This window comes from Pipistrellus hanaki (genome assembly GCF_964339955.1).
Source record: "Pipistrellus hanaki genome assembly, chromosome: 3".
NCBI lineage: Eukaryota > Metazoa > Chordata > Mammalia > Chiroptera > Vespertilionidae > Pipistrellus > Pipistrellus hanaki.
Genome location: NC_140505.1, coordinates 142,901,766 through 142,922,847, shown reverse-complemented (window position 1 = coordinate 142,922,847; position 21,082 = coordinate 142,901,766). Strand labels below are relative to the sequence as shown.

The 21,082-nt window shown below is 43.8% G+C and overlaps 1 protein-coding gene and 1 pseudogene across 5 annotated transcripts in view; both read left to right on the top strand.

Moving 5' to 3' along the window:
- Nucleotides 1–1,932: 1,932 nt before the first annotated feature.
- Nucleotides 1,933–3,379, top strand: LOC311619275 (coronin-1C-like; annotated as a pseudogene). Its single transcript has one exon. The product of its transcript is annotated as a coronin-1C-like (transcript).
- Nucleotides 3,380–10,144: 6,765 nt separating this feature from the next.
- The window catches only part of LETMD1 (LETM1 domain containing 1), a 14,645-nt gene continuing 3,707 nt past the window's right edge, over nt 10,145–21,082 (top strand). The window contains exons 1-9 of one of the 4 annotated variants that reach the window (XM_084877501.1): nt 10,150–10,339; nt 10,882–11,033; nt 14,236–14,351; nt 14,959–15,041; nt 18,650–18,836; nt 18,960–19,061; nt 19,153–19,305; nt 20,103–20,199; nt 20,864–21,079. In XM_084877501.1, the coding sequence (XP_084733627.1) occupies nt 10,218–10,339; nt 10,882–11,033; nt 14,236–14,351; nt 14,959–15,041; nt 18,650–18,836; nt 18,960–19,061; nt 19,153–19,305; nt 20,103–20,199; nt 20,864–20,871 (1,020 nt within the window). In that variant the 5' untranslated portion in view covers nt 10,150–10,217 and the 3' untranslated portion in view covers nt 20,872–21,079. Of the gene's footprint in view, nt 10,340–10,881; nt 11,034–14,231; nt 14,352–14,958; nt 15,042–18,649; nt 18,837–18,959; nt 19,062–19,152; nt 19,306–20,102; nt 20,200–20,863; nt 21,080–21,082 lie in introns of those variants that run through there. The other 3 variants (XM_084877500.1, XM_084877502.1, XM_084877503.1) reach the window with 3 other exon arrangements.

The following is a 21,082-nucleotide window of genomic DNA, read 5'->3' as shown; positions in this document are numbered from 1 at the left end:
CTGAAATCAATCAAGTGGGTCATGTTCAGCATTTTACAAAAATGAAACAGAATGTATACTATAAGAAGTGAGTTTTGGTATAAAGTGTGTTTACTATGAGTTATGGTTAAAAAACAGTCTGAAAACACTGCTTGTTTCTTAAGAGAAACTCTTATACCTAAGAATAAAGAGACATCTTCGAGGATGTCCCCTGCAATGTAGAGTTTGTAAGAATGAAACATGAAAGCAATGTAAATGTCTGTCAGTAGAAAATAGGTACACAGATTGGAGTGTATTCTTTAAGTGTTTTTAAAATATTTTATTGATTTTTTACAGAGAGGAAGGCAGAGGAATAAAGTTAGAAACATCGATGAGAGAGAAACATCGATCAGCTGCCTCCTGCACACCCCCTTGGTACATGCCCTTGACCAGAATCAAACCCGGGACCTTTCAGTCCACAGGCCGACTCTCTATCCACTGAGCCAAACCAGTTAGGGCTCGAGTGTACTCTTGTGATGGAACACCACCGCACAGCACTTAAAATTAATGAACTTGGATGAATTCTGAAAATAAATTTGAGGGAAACAAAACAGAAAAATGCTACATTGTTAGAAGCAGAAATAGAATATTGGGGACTAGTTATAAGAAATAAAATAAGAAATACTAGTCATGCTCCGTTAACCGTGATTGTTTTGTTTTTATGAACCTGTACATCCCCAGGACCTGGGGGTCAACCTTGGAATGAGGTCCACCCATGGCGTCTCCCCCAGCCTCCCACAGCCACCTGCCTACTCCCCACGCCCGGGATCCTGCTCCTCCGTGTAATCTTCGTCCCGCCCAATACAGGCGCTGGCCTCTGGGGGCTGGAGAGCACATTTTTGAGGATGACCTGCTGCTCTCCGTTCCCTCGGCAGCACTGGAAAAAACGCTCAGATATGATTAACCCTGTCTCCGCTAACTGGCTCAAGCAGTGATAGGCAGTCCAGACCCATTGGTTGTCCAGCTACAACATGAAACCAAATATATGATTTCTCATTTTATTTTGAGCTTATTAAATCTGGGGACAGTGAAACAAGGAAGGGCTTAGGATAGAAGCAACAGGAGAGAGAGTAGGGCAGGCTGCTTTGACTTTCTAGAAACAGTATGGGGAAGAAACGCACCAAGGCCAGACTGCTGTGAGCTCACTGGAGAGTCAGAGAAAAGGGAGCCGCGGTGACAGGGTCAGGGGTTAGCCCAGGAGGAGCTGCCACTGCGCATGGTTCCCCTGGTTGCAAATCTCATGGGCCCTCCGAGTCTAGGAGAGGCATGGCTGTTGGAGGAGAGGAAGGGAAAGGCCCAGACGTGCTCCAGGAGGCAGATGCACCGGAATGTTTAAAACATTAGGAAACACTACATGCTACTTACTTACGCACAAATATAAATGCTTACAGAGATGCTCAAATACAGCGTATAAATGTATACACACTTTAACATCTGCTAACTTAATTGATGTTTCTTTCTTTTCAGACATAAACACTGGAATATATAATTATTCAGAGTGTGTAAACATTTTTTTTTTTGGGACACCCTGTAAATACTACAATATATATACAAAGTATTAAAAGTGGACTGATGAGCCGAAACCGGTTTGGCTCAGTGGTAGAGCGTCGGTCTGCAGACTAAAAGGTCCCGGGTTAGATTCCAGTCAAGGGCATGTACATTGGTTGTGGGCACATCCCTGGTGGGGGGTGTGTGGGAGGCAGCTGGTCGATGTTTCTCTCTCATCGACGTTTCTAGCTCTCTCTCTCTCTCTCTCTCCCTTCCTCTCTGTAAAAAATCAATAATATACATATATATTGTATGTATATGTATGTATATATATATATATATATATATAATTGATTTTTGATATATTGATATATAGTGGACTGATGAGTGCCAGGCGGGAGGCGACCGGCCGGAAGCTTCGCGGGGCTTTGCAGCGGGGACTTCGGTGGCGGCGGCGGCGCCTCAGACACCTCGGCCCTGACACGATGAGGCGAGGGGTAGGACAGAGCAAGTTTCGGCATGAATTTGGACAAGCGGTAAAAAATGGCCAGTGTTATGATGACATCCGTGTTTCTCCAGTGACCTGGGATAGTTCCTTTTGCGCTGTCAATCCCAGACTTGTCGCCACAATCATTGGAGCAAGTGGGGAGGTGCGTTCCTCGTGCTCCCTTTGCACAAGGCTGGTCGAAGTGACAGATCCTGCCCTGCAGTATGTGGCCACACAGGACCAGTGCTTGACATAGATTGGTGCCCCCGTAACCATCAGGTCATTGCCGGCGGTGCAGAGGACTGCACGGTGATGGTGCGGCAGATTCCAGAAAGTGGACTCACCCGTTCCCTGACGGAACCCGCGGTGACTTTAGAAGGCCACGCAAAGAGAGTTGGCATCGTAGCCCGGCACCCGACAGGCCGTGATGTGCTTCTCAGTGCAGGCTGTGATAATGCATCACCCTATGGAACGTGGGGGCGGATCAACTTGGACGATATGCACTCGGACATGACTTGCAAGGTAAGCCGGAACCGGAATGGCAGTCTCATCTGCCTGGCTTCCAAAGACGAGAAAGTGAGAGTAATCGATCCTAGGAAACAAGAGATCGTTGCTGAGAAGAAGAAAGCGCACGAAGGAGCACGATCCACGAGAGCCCTCTTTCTGGCTGATGGCATTGTCTTCACCACGGGTTTTTTGGGCTCTCTGGAACCCAAAAACCATGCAGGAACCAATTGCGCTTCATGAAATGGACACTAGCAATGGGGAGTTGCTGCATTTCTATGACCCTGACACCAGTATCATTTACTTATGTGGAAAGGGTGACAGCAGCAGCCGCTATTTTGAGATCACAGATGAATCCCCATATGTCCACTAACTCCCTCAACTCAGTCAGCAGCAAGGAGCCTCAGAGCGGGGTGGGTTACCTGCCCAAGAGGGGACTCGATGTGAACACATGTGAGGTTGCCAGATTCTTTACACTTCAGGAGAGAAAGTGTGAACCTTCTGCCATGACTGTTCCCAGGAAGTCGGACCTTTTCCAGGATGACCTGACCCTGACGCGGCGGGCCCGGAGCCACGCTGGGGGCAGGAGTGGTTGGAGGGCAAGAACGCAGATCCAATCCTCACCTCCTGGAAGCACGGATACAGCCCGGGCAAAAACCGGACCTCCAGGTGGAGAAGAACATTCTGGAGAGCAAGCCCACTGCGAACAAGAAGGGTGACCCGATCAACGTCCCCAAGAACACCGCAGACACGACCTGTGTGCAACGTGAAGCCAAGCTGGGTGAGATTTTAAAAGAGATCAGATCTAGAGAAGACACGATCTGCAATCAGGATGAGCGCATTTCCGCGATAGGACAGCAGAGAGCGAAGACAGCCGCCTGAAGGTCCACCCCCCCCGCCCCCCCCCCCCCCCCCCACACACACACACACACACGGGAGCAAGACCTGGGTCCTGGCAGCTGGCGGTCAGTACGGTCCCGGGAGGGGGGGGGGGCACCGCCATCGGAGACATTCATTTCAGCGCCAGCCAGCGATGGGCCGCCCTCCCGCCAGAACGCACTTCGTCTTCCAGATTCGCAGAAATGTGATTTACAGCTGAGCTTCTTATCAGAAAGTTTTTTTTTTTTTTTATGTTTTAAGTGTTATATGTGACTTGTTGAACTTTGAAAAGACAAAAGTGCTACTTTTAAAATCCAAGATACTCTGAATTTTAGGAAACCAATTCTGATTCAGTTTCGTGCCCAAGTACCTTTTTTTTTTTTTTTTTTTTTTTTTTTAAACAAATAGGGACCAATGCCACATTGATATATATATATATAATGTTGCCAAACCAAAAGTAGCTTTTTCCCCCTTGTATTTTGCTACATTGCAGTATTTGTGTGTGGGTTTTTTTTCTTCTCCTTAATTCAAAAGGGACAGCACTGTGTATGTTTATAAACTAAACGAAGATATTATTTTGTATAAACGTTCATCTGAGAACAATCAGAGCAGTAGCCGCTTCGTGCTGGCTCTTTTGCAGGACCAACCTGGTCATCGTAATGACTGGACACAAGGCAGACCTGAAAAGTCACGTGAATGTGTATGGCCACGCCTCTCATTTCATCGAGTCTTCTGTCATTTACTTTCCTCCTTTCTCTTTCGTAGAGACTGGGTGGTTGTCCCCAAAGGGAATTTTGCTTCTTGGTTGCCCTGTGCTTCAGAGGATTACAATCTAACCTGAACTAGCACGTGTTCCTGTCGTTTTGTTGTCCACGTAGACGTAGACGCTGTTGCATGCATCACTTTAAACATCGTTTCAGGTTTCAATCAATACTTGACCAGGGTGTCCGGGACAGGAAGACACACGCACTGTGGAGTGTTCCCTCTTGCCCATTCCAGCAGCTTGCCTAGCTCTCGAGTGCAGTGAGGGGCTGAAACCACTGAGCCAAACCAGCTAGGGCCCCTAGAACCTTTTAAATCAAATTCAAATCTTTACTCTTTAAACCTGAGGTCCCCAAACAAATCTAATCTTTACATGAGGCCCCAGAATACCACCTCACTCTGGTATTCCAATCTCTCAAACATTTTATAATGTAAACTACACAGGTAGGGTTGTAATCTTTTTTTTCATTTTTAAAGATTTAATTAATTGATTTGAGAGGGAGGGAGGATAGGAAAGAGAAACATTAATCTGTTGTTCCACTTAGTTATGCATTCATTGATTGATTTTTGTATGTGCTCTAACTGGGGATAAACTCACAAGCTTGGTGTATCAGCACGATGTGCTAACTGCCTGACCAGGGCCATTTTTTTTTTTTAAATGTTTTTTTTTATTTCAGAGAGGAAGGACGAGGGAGAGAGATACATCAATGATGAGAATTGCTGATCAGCTGCCTCCTGCACTTCTCCAACTAGAGATGGTTCAAAACCCAGGCATGTGCCCTGACTGGGAATCGAACTGCAACCTCCTGGTTTATAGGTCGACGCTCAACCGCTGAGCACACCGTCCAGGTAGGGCAGTACTCTGTGTCTAATCTCTGACTTATCTCAAGCAACAAAAACAATGCCTGGCCTGGGGAGATGCTCAATAATTGTGGAATTAGTGAATAAATTATTTATTAGTGAATAAAAGAACACAACATATAAAGCAACTTCCTTTCAACAGAATTGTTATTTTTTAAATGTATCTTTATTGCATTCAGAGAGAGGAAGGGAAAGGGAGAGAGAAAGAAACATCAATGATGAGAAAAAATCATGGATTGGCTGCCTCCTGCGCGCCCCACACTGGGGTTCAAGCCTGCAACGCGGGCATGTGCCTGACTGTGACCTCCTGGTTCATAGGTCGACACTCAACTACTGACCCACGCCGGCTGGGCTCAAAAGAATTATTTTGAGAGGAAAAATATTACTTTATACTCAGGTATATGTATTCAGTTAATAAATACTATAATAAGCACCTTCTGTGCCAAGGGCTGAAATAGGGACCATAAATGCAGTGAGTTTAGAATCAAATGGGGAACAGTCATTAAGAGCATAATGCTGTAGTTAATTATTTTACCCTGTTAACCCGGGAGTTCCCTTTTCAATTATGCAACTTACAACGGGCACATGCTCTTTCACTAGGACGTGTCAGTACGTCACGCCCGGTGGACGTAATTTCATACCGTATTATTATTTTTTATTTATACTTAAAATAAATGAAAAGACTATGAAATATATATTTTTTCGTTTATTTATATATAAAGCACAAAGGAAAATACAAAATTACAAACAAATAGAAAAGAATACCAACAAAAAAATGGGAACATCGAATTAAAAAATTATAAATTTTACCAACAATTATAAAGATAACAAAAAATATATTTTTTTATTTCGATACACAATAAAAAATAAAGAGTTAACAATTGCTGAACAATAAACAAAAGAACACAAATAAAATAGAAATATTAAGTTTAAAAAATTGAAATATAGATGTAAATATTCAAAACTCAACTTCCGTGTGATATATTTTAAAGCAATTGTTGACACATAGTGCTACCTCACAATCCGGACACCAGTATGTAGATTCTTTCCTAAAACATTTTTTGTAGCAGACTCGGCATTTCCTGGATTTAGTTTTTCCTATATCGTTTTTCATTTGTTCTGGAAAATGCCTTTCAACTAAGCGTGATGGTTTAGATGTAGAGCTGTTTGTTGATGTCTTTGGGTGGCTTTTCACTAGGTTGTTATCTACCAATTTCTCTACACACCCTATCAAAAAGTGTAATTGATCCAACTGACCTTTATCTTTTCGTATATAATATATGCATTGAAGCAGCACATATCAATTAATCGTAGAAAAATTCTTTTATAAAATTTTTTTACTCTATTACAGGCAGCCGTGTAGGCCACCATAACTCCATTTCCCAAATCTACGCCGCCCATATTCTTGTTATAATCCAGGACAACATTCGGTTTTTCTTGTCTTCTTCCTCTCTTTTCAATCATTGTCTTTTCGTCATTATGAATAGAGCTGAGCATCAATACGTCTTTTTTATCCTTCCATTTTAAAATCATAAGTTTGTCTTTGAATCTTACTATATGTTCATTTTTCTGTAATTTTTTTGTTTTTATTTCACTGGGGATTCCAACTCTGTTTATCCTCATTGTTCCAACAATGTCTGTATTGTTTTGACACAAGAGTTCAGCCAAATGAATTGACGTATAGAAATTATCTAAGTAAATCCTATACCCTTTATTCAGTAAGTCATGTGTTAACTCCAAAACAATTCTTGTTGATTGTTTTTCTTGTGGGTAGTTCGAACCATAATTTGTGTCCTTGCCTGTGTATAAAATTATATTTTGTATATATCCAGATTGGCTTTCACTCAAAATAAACAACTTCATTCCAAATCTAGCTCTTTTTGTAGATATATATTGTTTCCAAGATAAATTCCCTTTCCATAATAAAAGAGATTCAGCCGGGACCGGTTTGGCTCAATAGATAGAGCGTCGGCTTGGGGACTGAAGGGTCCCGGGTTCGATTCCGGTCAAGGGCATGTACCTTGGTTGCGGGCATATCCCCAGTAGGGGGTGTGCAAGAGGCAGCTGATCGATGACTCTCTCTCATCGATGTTTCTAACTCTATCTCTCTCCCTTCCTCTCTGTACAAAATCAATAAAATATATTTAAAAAAAAAAATAAAAGAGATTCATCTACACATATTTCTCGTTCACATACATAAAAACTTCTAAACTTTTCTGACAAATTATTGATGATTGGATCAATTTTATATGTTTTTCTATTAGATGTGTTAGGATCAAAACTTAGATTGTCTGCAAAATGCAAAAACTTACATAATAATGGAAACCTGCTTTCACTCATAGTTTCATAGAAAAATGGTGTTTCAATTATTATTCTTCTTGAAAAATAAAGTTCCAAAGCCGGTTTTCCAATTATTCCTTGTAAAATTAGGAGCCCCCCAAAAATCTTCATTTCATCTTCATTTGTATCCTTCCATTTTCGAATTCCAGAACGTGGTTTCAACTCAGGATCATTATCAAAAAATTGGGTGGCGCACAAATTTGTTTGCTCTGTAATTAATTTGATAAGTTCCTCATCCAAAAACTTCTCAAGATAAAACAAAGGGACTTTTTTTGGAGGAGTATCGAAAGTTTTTCCAGGATGTGCAGTGAAGGGAAACGGTGGTCTTTCTGCACTCTGAGGTAGCCATGCTTCAGAAACAATGCTGTTGCTAGGACCAACTTCATCAACTTCTTCACCATCTTCATTCTCGGTATCGCTCAATTCCGTGTCGTAGTCACAATTACTGTCAGATAACTCCGATGACGAACTCATAGTTCGTCTCCTTTTTGTACCTGCTGGTGCATTGATTTTGTCATCGCTGATATCGCTTTCATTCATTTTGATAGATACTTATAAAAATGTATTCTAAAATAAAAATGTTGGAGATATAAAAAATATAAGTAAATAATATATAATACGAAGATAGGTAGGTAAGTGTAAGTACGTACCCGTCACTGCTCACCCAGAACACGTCCACCACTCTCAATAGCGAAATTATACTGATTCCCTCCGTGTCGTAAATTCATGTCCAGACATGCCCGGATGACTAATACCTTTGTTGTTCGGAAATATACGTCCCGCCCGTTTGAGGGCGCAACATATATTTCAAGGACGTATTCAGATGTCCTACCCCTACCCGATATTGTTTACGTTTGACGTATTTATACGTCCCGCTCGGTTAACAGGTTAAGTGCTATGAAGGATAATCATAGCTAACTACAAGATGAATAACAAGGAAACCTAACTCTTAAGAAAGAGTTTCCTGTAACAGCGATGCTTATATACACACAGCAGTAATTCATGTGCCCGGTCTGTCCGGTTTCAACTGCTGACTCAAATACGGATTACTTAACCGCACTTAGAGAGGGGAGCTAACAATAGCATCTACCTCATGAAGTTAAGTGAGGATTAAGTGACTTCATACAGTAGAGCCCTAGGAAAAATGATGGCAGTGGTGTCTGCTCAGGAAGTGTTAGCTTTGATTACCACCATTTCAGTTGGAGCCTGAAAGACAAGCTGGAAGGGAGGGGAAAAACGCCAAGCAAAGAGCAACAGGTGCAAAAGCCCGGGGGTAGAGAGGCCTGCGGGGCCTTTGGCGGAACGGAAAGGCCAATGTTCCTTAGCACAGAGAGCCAAGGGGAGAGCTACAATGAGGCAGGAGTGAGGCCGGGAAGGGAGGCCTGGTTAAGGAGTCTGACCTTTATCCTTAGGGTCGGAGGAAAGTTGAAAAGTCCCTCCTCTCCTTCCCCCCCCCCCCCCCCCCAGCTCTGGCAATTACACGAATGGATGTTTCCACTGGGCATCTGGGGCTTTTCCACCTGACGACCTTCTGTACCTGGCCCATCATCCTTGCCCTGACCACGTCTAACTGCCTACCGCAGAACCCCGCGTTTATTCTTGTATTACTATTCATTATCGTGTGATTTTCCATACTAGCAACTGAAACCCATGTTTCATACGTATTCATATGTATTCAAGAGGTCTTAACTGTTGGAGGCAGCCAAGTGCCACTTCTGGGAATCCTTCCCAGCTTCAGTTATTAATTAATTTTTTAAAATATATTTTATTGATTTTTTACAGGGAGTAAGGGAGAGGGATAGAGAGCTAGAAACATCAATGAGAGCGAAACATTGATCAGCTGCCTCTTGCACACCCTCCACTGGGGATGTGCCCGCAACCAGGGTACATGCCCTTGACTGGAATCGAACCCGGGACCCTTCAGTCCGCAGACCGACGCTCTATCCACTGAGCCAAACCGGTTTCGGCTATTAATTAATTTGTTAAACATTCATTAGGGTATATAGCAGGGAGTGAGACAAAACACTTGCCCTCAGCCTAGTTAGGGAGCCTGCCAAACAAGGAAACAAAACATACAAACGATGCAAGTGGTAAGTACTATATATATATATATATATATATATATATATATATATATATATATATATATATATATATATATATATATATATATATATATATATATATATAAAAATACACAGGATGATAGGAGAAAATGTGTGTCCTTTGGTCAGAGAAAAACTTTCAGAAGAAAAATGACACTCAAGTTGAGAGCCGGGCCTGGTCTGCAGGAGGCGCTTAACGAAAAGCATTTCCCCGCCGAACGTGGGGAACGCAGAGCAAAGGAAAAGCGGACTAAGTTCGCCCCGAGCCGCTCCCAGGCTCCGACTGTTCACTGGCCGTGGATGGTTCCCGGCCTCGTCCCGCCGCCGCCACGAGAGGGCGCCGCGGGGCCTCCCAGCACCCAGGAGGCGCCGCGGCCGCGGACATTGCCAAACGGACCTCTGGCACCTACCGCGTTCAGGCGCCGATGCGGGAGAGTCGGACAGAGGGCAACCGCGGCCCTAGGGAATCGAGAGGGTCACTCAGCGAGAGGACGTCCTCAAGATCACAGCCCCTACCACGGGCAGAAGCACTCGCTCCTTCGGGGCCAGCCTGCTTCCGGCGTCCTGAAAGCCGGAAGTGCCGGCGGCGTCCAATCGCAGCCCTGCCTCCGCACTCCGGCTTCAGGGCGCGTTCCGTGCCGAGTTAGCGCGAGGCGAGCGCTCCGTGGTGGCCAATCAGGGCTCAAGAAAGGCGCATGCGTTGTCACAGGGACGCGCATTACGGTGACCCTTGACCTGGAGGAGACCCTTCCTCCCCCTCCCTCGCCGAGAAGATGGCGCTGTCCAGGCTGTGCTGGGCTCGGACCGCTCTGTGGGGTTCGGCGGTCACCCCTCGACCATATGTAACGCGGAGGCTGCAGCTCGTTCGCGCTGGACGGACGTGGGGACTCCCCTGGTGAGGGACCTGGAGAAAGCAGCATCTCGGATGCCCAGGCCCCTCCAGTGTCTTCTCCTTGCATGCATGCATGCTGTCTCTTGGTGGTCAGGGTTGCACGCCCTGACCTGGGGTTTTTTGTTATTTTGCTCAGAAGTCGCACCCCGATCCCCGCTAGTGGCTTAGCTTGATCCTTTCAACGCTGAGTGCCCCCTATAGCCTGGATCCCAGCGCACTGTGAGTTCGGCTTCCAGCCCCCGGTCTCCGCTCAGGTTTTACCGGGGTTCCCCTGGACCCCATCTCTGGCTCCTCCTGCCGCTCCGGCCTCAGGTGTCGTCTCTCACCAGTCTCCTGCCGCCCCCCGACATCCCTTCCTACCTGCCCGCCTCTCCTCCGCCTCATTGTTTTTTTTCTCATCTGATTGCTTGTCTCTTGATCCCAGGATGTTCCTTGTGTGTCGGAGGTTTCGGGTCTTAGCACACCTTCTCGGAGGCCTGTGTGGGACCGCAGGACGGGGGCGTTCTGGACTGACTCCCAGATAGTCTCTCTGATCCTCCTTGTAGGTCTTCCAAGCTTCACCTTTCTCCAAAGGCAGATTCGAAGAGTTTAATCTCTTACGTGGCGACTAAGACCAAAATGATCAGTGAGAAATACCATCATTTTTTGGAACGCTATTTCCCCCGCTTCTATGTCCTGTACACCACCTTCACTAAAGGTAAAAACAACACTGAAATGGGAGTCACTAGAATCGGCATTGTCAGAGGGTGAGCGTCAGTGAGACAATTTGCAGGTTTTGCTGTGGGAGAGTGAGCTGGGATGTCTTATGTTGCATAAATGCTTGGGTATTCAACTTGGTTTTATAAGTTAGCACTTCTTGAGGATGTTTCTAGAAAGGTTTTATTAGAAACACCTTCTAACAATATCCAGAGGGAATGTATATATTTTTGTGCTTTTTAACCGCACACTTGACTGGAGCATGCATAAGGGCAGGGATCTATGGCTGCACATGTCTTCCCTTTGGTTTACCAGTTGACTTGGCCAAAAAGAAAATGTGGTTTAATGCTTTTTACACATCTATCCTAGGTAGCATGTTGTGGAAATAGTGCTATAGTACTTGGTTTCTCAATGTTTTGATCTGGTCAGAGCTCTGCTAGTTACTAGGAGATGGTACAGAGTCAGCTGTCCACTCTAGAGCCAGCTTGCCACTGGCTAATTGGACTAGTTACTTAACCTCACTGCCCTTTGGTGTGTTTTTTTTGTTTGGTTGTTTTTTAGTGTGTGTGTGTGTGTGTGTGTGTATATATGTATATATATATATATATATATATATATATATATGTATATATATATATATATATATATATATATATATTTTTTTTTTAATGTATTGATTTTCACAGAGAGGAAGGGAGAGGAATAGAGAGCTAGAAACGTCGATGAGAGAGAAACTTCGACCAGCTGCCTCCTGCACACCCCCCACCTTTCAGTCCGCAGACCGATGCTCTAGCCACTGAGCCAAACCGGTTTCGGCAAGTTTTTAGTATATATTTTTATTGATTTCTGAGAGGAAAGGAGAGGAAGAGAGAGACAGAAACATCAATGAGAGAGAATCATTGATTGGCTGCCTCCTGTATGCCGCCCACTGGGGACCTGGACAAACCTGAGCATGTGCCCTTGACCGGGACTCCAACTGCAACCTCCTGGGTCATAGGTCCACGCTCAACCATGACCCACACGGGCCCACATGGGCTGTCTGTAAATTGGGGATAAGAATGGAACCTACCTGTTGACCTCATGGTTGTGAAGATTAGATTAATTCATGTAAAGTACTTAAGGCCTGGTTCTTAGTAAGTGCTCAATAAAGGTACTATAACTGTTATTATACTCTATACTTTTGTCATAATACCATTACAATAAACTGCCACTTTGTCAGTTCTGAATAGTATCATAATTATTACTAGCAAATTGCTTATCTGTATTTGTAAAGTGGAGATAAAAATGGCTGCTTTTTCTGTTCCCAGTTTATAACTAGGATCAAATAGAAAAGGGTATGAAAGCATTTTGGTTGATTTGTTGTCAAGTTTTTATTATGGAAAAATTTAAACTTACCCAAAAGTAGAGAAGATAATATAATGAACTCCTGTGTACTCAACCTCACTTCAGCAATTAATTCATGGCCTCCAGTCTTATTTCACTTCTAACCATGCCTTCTCCTGTATTATTTTGAAGCCAACCTAGACATTCTATCATTTCATTCATAAATAGAAAAGCATTTTCAAAAACTAAAATTTTAGATAAATGTAAGAATTACGTAATGAAGAGAAAAATGCAATCATAGAAATACGTTGAATTACAGTAACATACAAATGTTCCAGAAAAGAGATAAGTTAATATCTGGTTAGGGAATATGTAGGGTTGATTGGGCAAGACTTCCTGAGGTTAAGGAGGTTTGAATTTTATGTTCTAAATTCTCACCGGAGTGTATGTTTTTATTGGTTTTTTAGAGAGAGAGGGAGGGAGAGAAAGAAACATAATCAGTTGCCTACCTTAGGAGCTCCAACCAGATTGAACCGCAGCCTCGGTATGTGTCTGACTAGAGTAAAAACCACAACCTTTTGGTGTACAGGCTGATATTCTAAATCAATTGAGCCATTCAGCCAGGGTGAATTTTTATATTTATTTTTTAATACTGTTGAAAGTATTACATATCCTCCCCCCTCTCCCCCCATTGACCCTCTCCAGCCTGCCCATGTCCCCCTGAATTTTTATTTTAAAAAAGGAATGACGCCCTGACTAGTATTCTCAGCCGTTACAGTGGCCCACACACTAAAGGGCCAAGCATTTGATTCTGGTCAAGGGCACATACATGGGCAAGCAATCGATGTGTCTCTCAAATCCATGTTTCTCTTTTTCCCTTCTCTTCCCTCTCCCTCATTCCTCTTCCCTCCCTCCCTTCCACTCTAAAAATCAGTGGGGGGAAAAACACAACATAAAAATCATTAGAGCCCTAAATAGTTTGGCTCAGTGGATAGTGTCAGCCTGTGAACTGAAAGGTCCCGGGTTCAATTCTGGTCAAGGGCACGTGCCCAGCTTGTGGGCTCAATCCCCATATTTTTTTTTAAAATATATTTTTTATTGATTTTGTACAGAGAGGAAGGGAGAGAGATAGAGAGCTAGAAACATCGATGAGAGAGTGTCATCGATCGGCTGCCTCTTGCACACCCCCTACTGGGGATTTGCCCGCAACCAAGGTACATGCCCTTGACCGGAATCGAATCCGGGTCCCTTCAGTCCCCAAGCCGACGCTCTATCCATTGAGCCAAATCGGTTTCGGCTGATGTTACTATTTCTTTCTCTCCCTTTTCCTTCCTTTCTGAAATCAATAAAAATACATTAAAAAAAAAATCAATTGGAAAAAATCCTCTGGTAAGGATTTTAAAAAAAGGAATGAGCCAAAACCAGTTTGGCTCAGTGGATAGAGTGTTGGCCTGCGGACTGAAAGGTCCCAGGTTCGATTCCAGTCAAGGGCATGTACCTTGGTTTCCGGCACATCCCCAGTAGGGGGTGTGCAGGAGGCAGCTGATCAGTGTTTTCAACTCTCTATCCCTCTCTCTTCCTCTCTGTGAAAAATCAATAAAATATATTTTTTTTAAAAAGGAATGAGTGATAAACCAGAAAAGGGAGACCATTCCATAGATTACAGAAGGCCCACGTGGCCAGAAGAGAAGTGATGTGCTGCAGGGAAGGGGATGAGAAAGGAGATGTAGGTCGGCCTCACAAGAATTTCAAGTGGCCTAGATGGATGCTTCGCTGTAGAGCAATGTTGGGCAGGGACAGTTCGTGTACTGTGGGTAAACTTGATAAGGAATCTGTGGTATGATTCACACCACACTCTCTCCTCTGCTTCAATGAGGCAGGATTTCGGCAGTTATGGGCTGATGGCAAAAAGTGTAGAAGAATAAAGGCAGACATGGCGAAGCACAATGTAAAGTTTCATCAACTTTCATACCGGGATATGGAGCATCTGAGGCAGGTATGGGCCAGGGACGGGTATGCAGAAGTTCACGGTGAGGTCATTGAAATTAACCAAGATCGCATGTTATTTCCTTTTCTGTTTGTTCCTCACTGATCAAGCTTTTGCCCCTTGCTACGAGATTAAAGTATTGAACTAAATGAGAGTATCAGACTATTTGTCAGAATTGGATTTTTCAGAGTTATAGCCCTCCATAGTAGAGCTCCGTAGAATTTGGGGCGCACTTCCTAAATAAAAATTGTAAACACTAAAAGTCAGTTTTTTTCTGAACATAGAAAAATTTGCAAGGATCTAAAAGGCAGCAGGAAAGTAATATTTGGTGGTGACTGGAGTCCTTTTGGAGCTGAGTAAGAATCTAGGACCGGTTCTGCAGAGCAGGAAGAATTCACGGAGGTATTTGGTATAACGCAAGTCCCTGCACTAGACAATGTTTGGGAAACAACAGCCAATCAGGGCTCGGTCCTCCAGGAACTTACCAACTACACATAGACAGAAATAATCTTGGCCCTTTGCTGGCTGCAGTGGTTTCCTGCACAGGGGGATGGAGGGGTTGTCCATTGTATTGAGAATGTGGGTTAAAACTGCATCTGTGTTTATTTCTGCTTAGTTTCGTCGAGATATCACCAAGTGTTTTTTTCTGGGTGTTATTTCCGTTCCACCCTTTGCCAACTACCTGGTCTTCTTGCTAATGTGAGTATAGACGTCTGTCTCCCTGGCATATTGAAGATATATAGATTTCTCCAAAATTACAAATTATTTTAAGAAGAACTTTCCATTATCAAACTTCCTGCTCTAATATATTCATTAGCCCAAGCTTCATAAAAGCCACTCAATAATACGTAGGTTACTTAAATAGCTGTAGCTGTAGGTCAAGCATGTCAAACTCAAAGGCTAACCTGGACCAAATAAACATGGTTTAAGTTTCTGTGGGCCACAAAAAAAACAAAAGCTTCTGCCGAAACCGGTTTGGCTCAATGGATAGAGCGCCGGCTTGGGGACTGAAGGGTCCCGGGTTTGATTCCAGTCAAGGGCCATGTACCTTGGTTGCAGGCATATCCCCAGTGGGAGGTGTGCAGGAGGCAGCTGATCGATGACTCTCTCATCAATGTTTCTAACTCGCTATCCCTCTCTCTTCCTCTCTGTACAAAATCAATAAAATATATTAAAAAAAAAACCCAAAAGCTTCAATTTTCATAGAAACATAGGTTTATTTCGATAGAGACATGCTGAATACAAAGGGCTGAAATACATGAGTAATCACTAATATAAAACAATAGAACATTTTAATAAAAGTTACTATTTTGCCAAAACTGGTTTGGCTCAGTGAATAGAGTGTCAGTCTGCGGACTGAGAGGTCCCAGGTTCGATTCCGGTCAAGGGCATGTACCATGGTTGTGGGCACATCCCCAGTAGGGGGTGTGCAGGAGGCAGCTGATCGATGTTTCTCTCTCATTGTTTCTAGCTCTCTATTCCTTTCCCTTCCTCTCTGTAGAAAAATCAATAAAATATATTTAATAAATAAATAAATAAAAGTTACTATTTTTTCTTGAACATTAACTTACCAGACACTAAATAACTGTACAAATTAATAAGCGTAATGCAAATAAACCTATTTTTCTTGTTGTCTGAAAGCAAAATATTTCCTGTTGAGCACAAACAAGTCAGTACAAGACTAATGACGTGGCAATTGGCTGCTAAAATATTTGCCACTAGTATTAGTGGAGAGAAATGGTGTGCCTATGTGTAAGGGAAATAAATGCCACACGATCATAGTAATCAGTCATTAGCGAATGTTGTAGTTAGTTATTAATAACTAGAGGCCCAGAGCACGAAATTTGTGCACTGGGAGGGGGGTGTCCCTCAGCGCAGCTTGCACCCTCTCCGATCAACTGCCGGTTTAGGCCTGATCCCAACTGCTCACCTGCCTTCTAGCCTGATCACCCCCTAACCACTCCCCTGCCAGCTGAATCAATGCCTAACTGCTCCCCTGCCAGTCTGATCACTCCCAACTGCCCTCCTCTGCCGGCCCAGTTGCCCTTAACTGCCCTCTCCTGCTGGCTCGGTCACCCCAACTGCCCTCCCCTGCAAGCCCGGTCGCCCCCAATTGCCCTCCCCTGCAGGCCTGGTAACCCCTAACTGTTCTCCCCTGTTGGCCAGGTTACCCCTAAATGTCCTCATCTTCTGGCCTGATTGCCCACAACTACCTTCCCTTGCCAGCCATCTTTAGCCACATGGGGGTGGACATCTTGTGTGAGGGTCAATTTGCATATTACCTCTTTATTATACAGGATTATTTATAACAGGATATTATAAAAATTAAGTTATGAAATTTTTATTAAAATGTTTCTTTTAAAATATATATATATTTTATTGCGCCGAAACCGGTTTGGCTTAGTGGCAGACTGAAAGGTCCCAGGTTCGATTCCGGTCAGGGGCATGTACTTTGGTTGCGGGCACATCTCCGGTAGGGGGTGTGCAGGAGGCAGCTGGTCGATGTTTCTCTGTCATCAATGTTTCTAGCTCTCTATCTCTCTCCCTTCCTCTCTGTAAAAAATCAATGAAATATATTAAAAAAAAAAAATATATATATATATATATATATATATATATATATATATATATATCGATTTTTTACAGAGAGGAAGGGAGAGAGATACAGAGTAGAGAGTTGGAAACGTCGATGAGAGTCATCAATGAGCTGTCTCTTGCACGCCCCCTACTGGAGATGTGCCTGCAACCAAGGTGCATGCCCTTGACTGGAATCGAACCTGGGACTCTTGAGTCCGCAGGCCGACACTCTATCCACTGAGCCAAACCGGTTTTGGCTAAAATGTTTCTTACATTACATTGGCTGGGCCACAAAAATATTCGTTGTGGGCCACAAGTTTGACATGCTTGGTGTAGATGGTCTAGACCAGTGGTTCTCAACCTTCCTAATGCCACGACCCTTTAATACAGTTCCTCATGTTGTGGTGACCCTCAACCATAAAATTATTTTTGTTGCTACTTCATAACTAATTTTGCTACTGTTATGAATCGTAATGTAAATATCTGTGTTTTCCGGTGGTCTTAGGCGATCCTGCTAGCGGTTCTCAGAACCGATGCTGTAGAGAAAAAAGCATTTCATATTTTGATAACAAATCTGTATTACTTTACTTTATATCCAAAAATGACACTTTTAAACTATAACCTTGCGTCTTGTTCTAGTTATCTGTTGTTGTATACCAAACAACCTCAAAGCTTAATAGCTTAAAACAAGCACCATTTTTACGATTTGGAGGGTCAGGAATTAGAGCAGAGCTCAGGTGAGGAATGGATATTTCTCTTCCATGTGGTGTTAACAGAGGTCCCTCAGTGAGTTAGCTGGTAAATGGACGTGTCACGAATGTTCGAGAGGTGGCTGGAAGACAGATTGTCAACCAGAGCACCTACATGTAGCCTCTAAAATGGTGACTTCAGGGAAGTGGCTTCTCACATGGCAGCTCAGGGCTCCAAGAGTGGTGTGTCAGCAAATAAGGATCTGCATGGCCTTTTATAACCCAGCCTTGGAGGTTATGAAAGAGAAGACTCACTCTGCTCTCTTCTGTTGGGTGAGTCAGTTACCTAGATATTAAAAAGGGGCATTTCTCAAGAGGAGTGCCACAGAATTTGTGGCCATGATTTTTGTATTTTTTAAAACATATTTTTATTGATTTCAGAGAGAAAGGGAGAGGGAGAGAGAGAGATAGAAACATCAATGATGAGAGAGAATAATTGATTGGCTGCCTCTTACATGCTGCCCCTGTACTGGGTATCGAGCCCCCAACCCGGGCATGTGTCCTTGACCGGAATCCAACCCAGAACTATTCAGTCCACAGGCCGATGCTTTATGCACTGAGCCACACCTGCTAAGGCTATGACCATGTTTTAAACCCACCTCACAGATGGGGAAATTAATTAAAAGCAAATTTGCCTTTTCTATTTTGTATACACATAAGGACTGTGTTACTGTTTGAGGTTGTCAACATTGCATACATGTCCAGCTCTGAAATTCTGTCCAAAATATGTTCTTCTTTGCTTTAGTTTGAAGAGTCATTTTATCTGATTGCTGCTTCTTCCAGTACTACTTCCTTTCACAGGACCTCAGTAATGCTGCTGGAAGTGGTGTTTCAGTGTATCCTAAACCTTGGTCTGAGACAGTGTGTTAGCAAAGCAGAGTCTCCATCTCTTTTTATTATTCATGTCTGTCAAATGCTTTCTTTATTCACTTTGAAAGATGCCCGTGTCAGCAAGTGAATTTGTTATTCCTTTCCTTTCAGGTACCTGTTTCCTAGGCAACTGCTGGTCAGACATTTCTGGACCCCAAAGCAACAAATTGATTTCTTAAATATCTATCATGATATCCGGAAAAAGTCCCACCCAGAAATCCTTAGTTATTTAGAAAAAGTTAGCCCTCTCATTTCTGAAAAAGGACTCCGGTGGCATATGACAGAGCTGTGCACCAAGGTATTCCTCCATAAAACCCTTGTTCCAAGCTAGGAATCTTGTTAGAGCCAGCGTGCATGAAAACCAGGTAGGAGGGCTAGTCAGCACGTTGTTAACATCTACCCATCTCTTTCCTCTCCCAAGATACAGCGTGGTACCCACCCAGCAATACCTGACATCCTGGCTCTGAGAAAGTGTTTCTCTAAACCGCCCCTGGGCATGAGTCAGCTCCACGCTTCACAAATAGTGAGTGGGCTTTCTCTTCCACAACTTTCGGGCTTGGCCTGCAGTAATCCTACTGTACTGACGTGCTCCCGCTGTGTTCTTACCGTCACAGAAAGCCTTGAGTCGAGCCATGCTTCTCACAACTCACCTGCCTTCCTTCTTGTTGAGACGACGTTTAAAGAGTCATACCACTGTGATTCATCAGCTAGACAAGGCTTTGGCAAAGCTGGGGATTAACCAGCTGACTGAACAGGAAGTGAAATCGGTAAGAGCTTCATTGCAATATCAACCCTCAATTCTTGGTGGACTTAGGAATTTTCAGGACTGGGAGCTTACAGAGCGCTCGTTGTCTTGCTTGTTTTAGCAAAATCCAAGCTCTTTATTCTCATTTCTAGGTCTTTTTCTTCCCCCTCAGTGAACTTAACTACTGCGAAGGAATTGTCCATAGTCATTTTGGTTTATGTTTCTTTTCTCCTGGTCCTTCAAAAATCAAGGATAATGCCATAGCCAGTTTGGCTCAGTTGATAGAGCATCAGCCTGCGGACTGAAAGCTCCCAGGTTCAATTCCAGTCAGGGCACATGCCTGGGTTGTGGGCTTAATCCCCAGTAGAGGGGCATGCATGAGGCAGCTGATCAATGATTTTCTCTCGTCATTAATGTTTTTAAAAATATATATATTTTATTGATTTTTTACAAAGAGGAAGAGAGGGATAGAGAGTTAGAAACATCGATGAGAGAATCATCAATCAGCTGCCTCTTGCACACCCCCTACTGGGGATATGCCCCCAACCAACGTAGATGCCCTTGACCGGAATTGAACCCTGGACCTTTCAGTCTGTAGGCTGACGCTCTGTCCACTAAGCCAAACCGGTTTTGGCTAGTCCTACTGTTTTAGATTATATAGGCCTCTTTGTTTGTCATCGTAGTTCAAATTGCCATGGAGAATGCCTCTTGGGTTGCAATTGTAACTTAATTTGAAAGAGATTTGGGGTTATATGTTTATATTTCCTTGGCATGCTCACTCTTGATTATTAAGGACCATTTCTCTTCTGAGTGTTACAGGCTTGTTATCTTCGTGGCTTGAATTCTACCCATATTGCTGACGAGAGGTGTCGAACTTGGCTGGCAGAATGGCTGCAGATTTCCTGCAGCCTGAAAGGTCAGACAAAGCCCTATTGCATAACCAAAATCCAACTAATTTTGTATTTTATTCTAAGATTATTTTGGAGTTAATTATTGAGGACTGTGAGACCCTTATCTACATGTCTAATGGAAAGGTACAAACTCACTAGCCCACAAGCAGGTGACGAAGTAGACCATGCAAGACGGAGTGAGTGTGGGGACTGTGGGGGCACGAGCATGGGCACATGCTTGTCTGAACAGCTTTATCATGAGGGCTGTCCCGGGCATTAGAGGATGCGTAGCAGTATTCCTGGCCTCTACCCACTAGATGCCAGTAGTACCCGTCGCCCTAGTTCTGACAACCCAAAATGTCTCCAGACATTGCCAGATGTCCCAGTTTGAAGGGAGAGCCAAATTGTCCTAGTGGAGAAGCGCTAGTCTAAATTCAGATTAAAAACAAAACCACTCAGCTAGCTAAACAAAAAGTTTCTAAGGGTAGGTATTAGCTGGTGGGTCCCCCGTTTGGAACCTTCGGTGAGGTAGGCCTTGATGTTTTCAAGCCTGTGCTGTGAGGGAGGGTAGGCCTGCTAATCGCCTTCGAGCTGAGACTTGTCCCCAGAGCACCAGCTTCTACCAGGAGAATCCCAAGGGTGGCAGTGGTGTTCAGTACCATTTCTGTCTGTTTTCTACTGCTGTCACAGGAGAGTGAAGACATGAGGATGAGTAGGTAGGATATGTGGTGGAAGGAAGGAAAAGCGTACATGCAGGCACTGGAACGAAGAAGGGGAGCTTGAGAACAGCCGCCCCTTCACGTCATATTCCCCGCACTGGCTTCCCACCTGCAACTTCAAGTCCTGTAAACCAAGGCAGTTAGAAGGCAAACTGTCCCCTGGCCAAACCTTTAACATTGATGGTGTTTT